This window comes from Chroicocephalus ridibundus, chromosome 3, assembly GCF_963924245.1.
Source record: "Chroicocephalus ridibundus chromosome 3, bChrRid1.1, whole genome shotgun sequence".
NCBI lineage: Eukaryota > Metazoa > Chordata > Aves > Charadriiformes > Laridae > Chroicocephalus > Chroicocephalus ridibundus.
In genome coordinates this window covers 46,923,578-46,933,215 of record NC_086286.1, presented here as the reverse complement: position 1 = coordinate 46,933,215, position 9,638 = coordinate 46,923,578, and the positions used below count along the sequence as shown (strand labels likewise).

Sequence of the window (9,638 nt, the reverse complement as noted above, 5' to 3'; positions counted from 1 at the left end):
CCCTGAGTTGTCAGCACAGCCGGGCACTGTGCAGGGCAGGGTGGGTTCTCACCCCTGCCCCAGGGCTGTGTGGAGGTGGAAGCTAATGAGCAGGGATGCTTCTTGCTGGTTTGCTGAGTCAAAGGTGATGGGAGGAAGAAATACCTACTGCAGTAGGAAGCTTTCACGAGCTTTTCCTGGCTTCTCCGTGAGTTTATTTTATAAGGGGCTTCCACTTGATGCAAGATTCTGGGTTTTAGCATGTGCTCTGCTATGCCAATCTCTACAAAAAAAAAGGCTCTTGAGTGGCAGGAAGAAAAGCAAAGTTAGGTGACTTGTGTATAAAAATAACAGCAGAGTTATCACCCCATCTTCAGTGCACCTATGCCAACCAAGCAAGGCAGCCATACGGACACTAACATGCACTTAGGAGATTTCTACGGGAGACGTCAGTGTTTCTTCTTTCCCAGAAGGGAGACTTGAGGAGGGTTCAGCCTTGCAGAGAGCTCACTTGGTGCTCAAAGCCCACGGCTTGCTCCAGAGGCTGCCCCAAGGCAGCGAAAGGGTTACCCCCGGAGCAGAGCGGCAGCCCTGGGTGATGAAGTGGATAAGCAGGCACTCCATTCATCTGCTGCACAGCACTGCCTGACCTTGGGCTGGTGGCAGAGGAAAGGCGTCCCAGCTCCTTCCCTGGGAACAACCAGCAAGGGAAGGAGGGTGACTCAGGAATCCTGCTGGTCTGCATGGGGGCCCTCCCATGGCCCCACTTGGCAAGTGGCGAGGACTGCCCTCAGCAATGCACCCGCTGCAGAGAGCGCATCCATACATCACCCTGGCCCACCTTCTCTTTTAACAGGGGAAAAAAGTTTTCTTGGGTTTTTCTTTTTGTTTTTTGGTTTTTTTTTACTTAAGTCATTGTCTCTGGGAGCGCAGGCTTGAAGGTGTAGTTTATCCCGGGCTGGACTGCGGCATCTGAACAAATAAGGGTCCGCTTTGGGAAAGGTTTGGGTTTTTTTAATTATTTTTCAAACCCTCCAGCTGGAGCTACCTAAATGCGAACGCTTGGGGAGGAGAAAGATGAAATGCTGAGGGCTGAGCCTAATTATTGTCCGCCTCCTGCCCGTGGCCCTGTTGTGGTGAAGCACGCGCTGAAGCGGCAGGAGACAGGGCTACAAACATCTCCATTTACAACGAGCTCAGCTACTCCTGCTGCCATTAATTTCCAAGAAGTCCAATGTTTTCTCCTGCCACCTGAGGAGAGGCTGTGTTGGTGCAGGGACTACGCCGTTACCACCACACACGCTGCACGGGGTGTCCCACACTGCTTTGGGGGAGAGGAATGGCTGCAACCAGCAGGCCAGGTGCCAGCCTGCAGGCAAGATGTCACCCCGGGAGGGCGAGCGGGTGGCTGGGTGTCCCCGGAGCAGCATCCCATCCCCTCCCATCTCACCGAGAGAAGCCACCCTGCCAGCGGGACGGAGGAGCGGCATTTGGCCCAGGCGCAGGAGGAAAGGATCCAGGGTCTCTGTTGACATAACAAGCCACTAGAGAGCACTCTCAAATGTATTTATACCCTTTGCCTAAGTGCTGGTTCATAAAAACACGCGGTTGCCATGGCCTGGTTTACAGCACATCTAAAAAGAGAGCTCCCAAACATACCAGGTTTTCTGAGGCCACCACAAAGGCGGTCAAAGCCTCCCTTGTGCGGCGCCTTTCCCACCTCCCCGGGACCCGGGCGCAGGGCAGCACCCACCAGCTCCACACACCCCCTCTCACCCCACACTGCTGCCTGTTTACAAGTAACTGTCAGAAACAGCATTAAAAAAAAAAATAAAAAAATAATATTGCACTTGGGCAACTATAGCTTTTTGGAGTTTTCTTTTTATACATAAAAAAGTGCAAGAAGTATTTAAAGCTCCTAGTTTCCTTACACTTAGTGCCAGAAGCTAAAAAAAAGGATAATAAAAATACAAAAATGGCAACAGGTTTGGTCAGCAGCTATCAACAAAGGCACCGTGCAGGTGATCTGCCAGGAAAAAATATCTTTGGAAAAAAAGGGATGGAAGTTTGTGAAAAAAAGATAATAATCACACATTCTTCATTAAAACACTTTTAATACTACACAAATTACAGTATCACCTTTTAAAAAGTTTAAAAAGGAATATTAACAGTAGCACTGTTGCAGCTAAAGCACTTCAAAATAATAAAAAAAAAAAAAAGCAAAAAGCTTGTAGCCCAGGAAGCAGTAAACTGGTATAAAGGAAGAATCCACTAGAGCATTACTGTAACTCAATAAAGCAACAAAAAGGAAAAAAGCAACACTGAATGTGAGAAAAATGAGCTATACATGAACACCCTCATATTTTAACTTTTTTCCTTTTTTTTTTTTTTGGTTTCCTTTTGTAGTTCTAAAGTTTTACGGTGCAGATTAGACTTGGCCAGGGTCTGGGGGCTGAACGTCAGGCGAGCGAGCATAGCCACTGTGAGCCATTTCTTTTCCAGCTACGTTGTTACTGGGCCACCACCTGGCATTACCAGCCAGGGAGTTTCCATCCTCTCCAGAAGTCACAGAGCTGCAGGAGCCGGCCGGCCAGCAGGGAGGAGGAGGAAGGTGCCTTCCTTACAGGCCTCTCCACCCAGTCACACCAAGATCCCTTGGCCCCAAAACAAGGATATGCTTTGTCAGGAGCAGGTCTCGCCCTTGGCAGGCTCAGAGCTGGGCCACCTGATAACACAAAAGGCGGGGGGGGGCTTTTTAGGGAGGCTTTGGGGTTTCGGTTTTGCTTCTTTTTTAAGACCACCTTAATCAAAAACATGAGCTTCATCCCACGTGAGATATTATGCCAAGCAACTTTGAAGAACTTGTTACCATCTATCAGCTCAAAATCCATTTTTTTTAATAAAGTGCCTAAATACACATTTACACAGATCATAGTGGTTCCAAAGAATCCTTTACAGTTGTTTTTTTTATATATATAGGTATATATATAGGTATATATATATATAATGTGCGTTTTCTTCAAATTGGCTAAATGTGTTTACATAAGACACCAATCTTGACTATAGGTATAAGTTTTAAAGCGTAATATTGACTCAATGAATTTGTTTATCATGCAAGTCTTATCTAATATTACATTGACCTGTAATATGGAACACAATGTAGTGGGTGTGCTCATTAAACACTTCATAAAAAATTACTTTGCATGTGCAGTTCTGATTTTCAAATACTAATAATGACCATTTCTTTTAAAAAAAAAAAAGAAAAAGTAGTCTTCCAAAAAAGATCTACTCTGCATTAAATTGCAGTCTGAACATTATCACAATAAGAACAGTGGACTAAAAAGCACCCAAAATTCTTCAAATTATAGTCGGCTGAACAGATTTTTCCTCCTCCTCCTCTTCCTCTTCCGATACTCAAAGTGTTTATTAGCCCGTCCCTGGGAAGGGACGACCTCGCCACCCTTTTGCTCAGAAACAACCGCTTTATAACTGAGTTATAAACACCTCAACAGAAGGGCTCGTACAGCTGCAGCGTTGCCAACGAACTATAAACAGCACAAAAACATCACTATAAGACTCGAACTATTTCTAGTAACCAATGATTTATTGATTTTAGAAGTCTGCTTGGTGATGCAGAAGCGTGATCAAAAGAAGTGGCTTTACAAAAGAGTTCTCCAAAGTAGCTTAAAAGGCAGGGCCAGGGCCATTATGTGCAGCCCTAATTGCTTTCATTTCAACCAGTTTATATTTTCATTTTCAAAGAATAGCAGTAGGTTTGTTTCAAGCACACGTAATAAGGAAATTACAGGTTTCCTCCACCCACATTTGGGCTGTCACTGATATGCCCGCGGGCGATCTGGCAGAGCCTCAGTCACCGCTGTCACTGTACCACACCGTACCTGCCACTACTTGGAAATACCGGGTCAGCGACAGTAACAATAGCAACAGCACTAGAGGTGACTGATAAGCAAACTCAAAGTCCACCTGCACTATCTGAAAATTAAAGTAGAATTTACAACCAAAAAAAAAAAAAAAAAAAAAGTCTCTCCCCCACCTCGTCTAAAGACACAAAAGCCCCAGAAGTGACGCTGAAGACCTTCAGAGATGGCAGTGCTACGGTGGCACCTTCACCAATCATATAATTAAGTTTGTTATCGAAATTCCACGTTATGGTAGGCAATTGGTGAATAAATGCAGTTTTGTAATCTTACAACTGATCACGTGAACTGCAGTCAACTTTGCCTTAAAAAAAAAAAAAAAAAAAACAACAAACCCAAACCAAAACCAAACAAACCCAGAAATCCCTAACTCAACAGCGCCTCTCGGACACCTCTCCACATCCTGCTCTGAAGGCAACTTCCCTTGAGAAACACGGAGGAATTTGGGACAGGATTTGGTGGATCTGCCATTGCAACCCGAGCCGCGCGTTCCTGGGAGAAAGCCCTCCTGCTCCCTAAGCTCGCCTGGGGATGGCGACGGGCATCCCCACCTGGGCTAGCCACTCTTCTCCCCAACCGCCTCAGACCAAGCCTGCATGCGACCAGCTCTACAGGACAGGGGCCAGGAATAAGGAATCACAGACAGTAAGGCAATCTTTACAATGTCAGAAAGTGTATTTGGCATTTAAAAAAAAAAAAAAAGAAAGAAAGAAAAAGGAAAAAAAAAGAAACAAGTGCATACAAATACAGCTAGAAGCATTTCTGGTTTGCCAAGTGCTCTCTAAAAAAAGCAGCGCAAGTCACAGCCTACATTGAACAGTAACTGTCACCAGGGAAGCACAACAAATAGTTGCTATAACAAAAGGGAAAAAAGAAAAACCAAAACAACAAAAAAAAAACCAAAACAAAAAAAAACCAAAACAAAAAAGGAGAAGAATTAGAAGAAATGCCTTTATAAGTACATACCTTTTGTCTTCAAAAAATATAGAAACACAATGTATTCAAAAAAATCAAAATTATACAGCCATGTTTATGAAGTCTACATTTCCCTTGTCTTGGAGATATATATATATTTATATATATATATTTATAGATATATACAGAATTCGAGCAGTTCGAGTTCAAGGTGACGTCGGGCGGCGAGAGCGGGCAAGTCACGAGTCCCTCTCCTTTTTCACTTTCACATCTCCGGCCAGGATGGTGGCGATCTCCCCCTGCATGAAGGCCCAGGGGACGTTGGAGCCCACCAGGGGACACTTCTCCCCGCTGGGGCAATACACCTCGCCGCTGGCTCCCTGCTGCTTGATGCTCTGCCGGGAGCAGGGGAAGCAGAACTTGTGGGAGGGGACGGAGGGACACTGCACGAAGTGGGTGTCTTCCAGGCGCTCGTGGCAGAGGGTACAACACAAGGGGACGCTGGCGGCGAGGGACGAGTCCGGCAGGCTGGCGGGGTGGACGGGCTCCAGCCCGCCCGCCGCGTTGGCCCCCTGGCCCGGCACCTCCCTGCCGCCGGGGCCCAGCCTTCTTTGGTTCATGGCGGAGGGCGAGGGGGGGCTGCTGCTGTTCCTCCGCGTGGTGGAGTGGACCTGGTTGGCGTCTTTGGAGGCGTGGTTGCCCCCGGCATTGTCCGCCACCAAAATGAGGGCGGCCATGGGGGACTGGCCGTTCTGGGCCGCCTCGGGCGGCGTGGTCCGGTTGGAGTGGGGCGAGGCGGTGGGCGGCGGGGGCGACATGAAAGGGGTGGCCGTCAGCGGCAGCTTCATCCCTTCCGACGAGGTGGGCAGCCAGGGCTGCGCCTCCCCGTTGATCTTCGGGGGTCCCGCCTCGCCCTCCGGCTCGGGGGAAGGCTTCCTCTTCCGGGCGGCCCGGGCCCCTGCGGAGGCAGAGCGGGTCGGGGGGGGGGGAAGGAGGAAGAAGAGGAGGCGGGTGAGAAGGCAGCCCAGTCGCAACGCGCTGCCGAGCACGGGGGTCACCGCCGTGCAACCGCAGAAACGGGTGGCCGTCGGGCCGCCGCCTCGACGCCTCCCGCCATCCCCCGCCCCGCATCCCGGGAGAGCCCCCCGCAACCCTGCCCTCCCTTGCCCTGCCCTGCCCGCCGCCCCCCGGCCCCAGCCGCCTCACCTGGCTTGGCCACGGCGCCGTTGGTCTCGTAGCCCAGCAGCCTGCCGCCTGCCATGCCCGGCTCCTTCTTGAACTTGCTGTCGAAGGGCGGCACGGCGTGGCCGCCGTGCTGGTGCAAGGCCAGCAGCGTGTCCCGCACCGTCTTGGGCTTGGCCAGCCACTCCTGCTCGCCGCCCGGCCGGGCCTTGCCCTCGGCGGCCAGCTCCGCCGCCGCCGCCGCCGGCAGGCTCTCGGCCGAGCCCCGCTTCTCCTTGGCGCCACCGCCGTCGTGCTCCCCCGCCGCGCCGCCGCCGCCGGCCGAGGAGGAGGAGGAGGAAGAGACGGAGCCCGGGCGCTTGTGCCCCAGCTCGCCGGGCTGCCCCGCCGCCTGCCCCGCCGCCTGCGCCGCCGCTGCCGGCTGCTGGGGGACGGGAACGGCCATCGGGGCGGGCGCGGCGGAGATGGCGGCCAGCGAGGCGGCGGCGGCGGCGGCGGCGCGGCTGCCCAGGCCGCCGATGGCGGCGGGGAGCCCGGCGCCGTTCACCAGCGGCACCAGGGTGGGGGGCACGGCGTGCGTCCGCCGCGGGTTGGGGCTCTGCCGGTTGAGCTCGGGCGGTTCTTCGGGCTTGGGGAAGCCGTTGGGCACCAGGATGCCGTTGACCTGCCGGCCGCCGCCGTACTCGGCGCCCAGGCGGGGCGGCGGCCGCTCGGCCGCCAGCGAGTAGCGCTCCAGGGTCTGCGGCGGCGGCCGCCCCGCCGCCTCCGCCGCCGCGGCGTGACCGAGCTGCTGCTGCTGCGCCAGGAGCTCCTTGGCGGAGAGCGGCGGCTGCTTGGCGTGGGGCGGCGGCGGGGCCCGGCCCTCGGGGAAGCAGCCGTGCGCCCGCTTCAGCTGCCGCGCCGTGTCGATGACGAACTCCACCCGGTCGGCGCCCTCGTAGTTGACGCAGCCCCGGCAGACGGGCTCGGTGAAGTCCCAGATCATGGCCCAGGGCATGCGGGGCAGGTCGCACAGGTAGCACGACTGCCTGCGGGAAGCAGCCGCCACCGCCGCCGACGACATGTCCCGGCCCCGGGGCAGCGGCGAGCGCCCCCCGCTCCGGCTCCGGCCGCCGCCGCCGCCTCCTCCTCCTCCTCCTCCTCCTCCGCCCCTCGCCACCGGAGTCCCGACGGGGAGGCTCGGGCGCCGCGGCCGCAGCGGGACCGTCCGGGGGGCCCCCTCCCCCTCGCCTTCCTCTTCCGTGCGCTGGAGCGGGGCGCGGCGGGCGCCCCGGCAGGCAGAGCCGCTGCGGGGGACGCCGTTCCCCTCGCCGTCTCCGCCGGCGGCGCTCACAGGGCGGCGGGGACGCGCATCTCCGCGGCGCGGCTGGCGCAGGGCTGCGGCCGCTGCCGCCCGCACGGCTCCCCCGCTCGCTGGCTACTACGGGGCGGCGCGGGGCGGCGGGGGCCGGCGCGGCGGGGCGGGGCGGGGACTGCCGCGGGGGCCGGGGCCGGGGCTGGCGGCGGCGCCGTGCCGTGCAGGGTTCCAGCCGCCACCGCCGCCTCTGCGCGCCGCCGCCGCCTCGATTCTTCGACAGTTGCCGGCCGCGCCTGCGCGATGGGCGCCCCCGCCCCGCCGCCGCCGCGATCCCGGCCCCGGCCCCTGCCCGCGCCCCCGCCACCGGCACCGGCACCGGGGGTTCCTCCTGCCGCCGGGGGGGGCCGCCGCGCCCCCGCCCCGTCTGGCCCTCGGGCAGGGCTGTGGGACAAGGCGAGGGGCGGGGGTGCGCTGCAGCTCCCTCCTTCTGTTATTATTTTTATTATTGTTTTTATTGCCGTTTCCTGCGCCGCCGAGGGGCTTTGCCGAAACCTGCCACACGCGGACGCAGAGATGCATGGGGGGGGGGGGGGCGGTTAAGGGGGGCTCGGTGTCGTGTGTCGTCCCCCCGTTCGGCCGGTGACCTTGGGGGCACGGTGCGGCGCCCCGGGCGAGCCCCGCGGCTGCGGGGTCCCCGCCTCGTCCCCGGGGCCGGTCAGTCCCACCGCCGGGCTGGGGCCGGCGCCCTCCCGCGCCGTTGCCCGGCTTTGTTCTCCCCGCCGGGGCAGGAGGCACCATTATAAACAAATACAACGATTACCCATCTTTTTTTTTTTTTCTTTTTTTTTTTAACTGTTGTCATTGTACACAGGAAATAGGACGTTCTAGATTTCCTGTCATTTTCAACCACAAACCAGCGGTTCTCTAATGCAGATTAGCAAAATTCACACAGACTAAGCAAAACGCCTAAAAAAAAAAACCTGCAGACATATCTCCCCGTCCCCCTTCCACGCGGCGAATCGCTCACCCGCCGCCCGCATCCCCACCGAAACACCGGGCGGGGGCAAGGGTAGGAGGAAAAGAGGGTGTCCGCTCTCCCCGTTTGCCGCGGGAGGGGAAGCCACCCCTCACCGGGAGCATCCCGCCAGGCACGGCCGGCTGCACGCCTCTGCCAGCGCAGGGTAAACACGGCGGAGGCTGCTCCCCCCGACGCCCGTGGCTGGGGCCGCCCTTCCCACGGCGTTATGTAGGTTACGGGGGAGGGAGGGCGGGAGGCGGGGGCCGGCCGGGGCCGGGGAAGCTCTGACGTCCGCCGCCGCCGGCGGGAGGTGCCTCCCCGCGGCTGGCAGCCGCCCGACGGCGGGGTCGGGACGCTGCGGGGCCGGGGGCGCTGCCGCCGGGCCGGCCCCGCACCAAGCGCCGCCTCCCCCCCCCGCCCCCCCCCGGCTCTTCCTCAGCCCGGCGCGGGGGGTGAGGCGGGGAAGGGGGGCAGCAGCCGAACCCCGCTCCCCCGTCAGCCCCGTCCGTCGGGGCCGAGGGCTGGGTGGCGCGGCCGCCCCGGCGCTCCCGGCGGGGTTGAGGGGGGGTGGCTTGCCTCGCCCTGCCCCGCTCTCCTCCTCGTCCTGGGGCTGGCTCGTAGCCCCGGTCCCGGTGCCAGGTTGGGTGACTTTGCAACTGCACGCCCGGATGGGCGTCCTGCAGGCGCCGGGCTGTTCGCAAGCAAAACAAAATAACCCGCCCCGGCCCCCGACCCAGCCCCGCACCTCGGGGCGGTCGCCGCGGCCGCTGTACCCGGGAGCTGCCCCCGGAGCCCCCACGGCTCGTCCCCGCTCTGCAGCGGGGTGAGGGGTGCAGGAGGAAGGGGAAGAGGACAGCCCGGCCACGGCCCCGACGTGCCGCTGGAGAGCCAAGGGTTAACGTGGGCTCGCTTTTGCCGAGCAGCCCTCCTTTCACATTGCATCAAAGTCCTTTAAAGCTGTTTCTCTTCCCTCCTCCCCTCCCCGGCTGGAAAGACGCTTTATCCATGCATGCTAAGTAAACAGATCTTTGTTTTCGTCTTCCACCCACTGCCCTCTTTCTCCAGCCCGAAGCTGGAGCCTCGCCAAGCCGGCTGCAGCGATTGCTGCCTCCACACACACACACTCACACACATACGGGGGAAGAAGCCGGGTTTCTCGGGTGAGGCAATGCGCCTGCAATTGGCAGGGACAAGGCAGGAATTGTAATTGCACTTCATCATGTGATGGCTTATGAAAGAGGAAGTTTGGATGTTTTAGTCACGTACTCCTTTGCCCTCTCGCTTTAGCCTCCAGGTTCTGCGAAGGAAA

General features: G+C 57.9%; 1 protein-coding gene across 1 annotated transcript; it reads right to left on the bottom strand.

The window, feature by feature from the left end:
- Window positions 1–4,937: 4,937 nt before the first annotated feature.
- On the bottom strand, window positions 4,938–7,214 carry IRF2BP2 (interferon regulatory factor 2 binding protein 2). Its single transcript, XM_063329019.1, has 2 exons — window positions 6,039–7,214; window positions 4,938–5,790 (listed from the first exon to the last, which is right to left on the bottom strand). The coding sequence occupies exons 1-2, from the start codon at window positions 7,075–7,077 to the stop codon at window positions 5,072–5,074; spliced, it is 1,758 nt and encodes a 585-aa protein (XP_063185089.1). The 5' UTR covers window positions 7,078–7,214; the 3' UTR covers window positions 4,938–5,071.
- Window positions 7,215–9,638: the final 2,424 nt, after the last annotated feature.

What these genes read in the sequence shown, in the direction of transcription:
- IRF2BP2 (XM_063329019.1), bottom strand. Translation starts at nt 7,077, where the DNA reads ATGTCGTCGGCGGCGGTGGCGGCTGCTTCCCGCAGGCAGTCGTGCTAC. An exon ending in CGGCGCCGTGGCCAAGCCAG is followed by an intron (nt 5,791 to 6,038) that starts GTGAGGCGGCTG and finishes CTGCCTCCGCAG; the next exon opens with GGGCCCGGGCCGCCCGGAAG.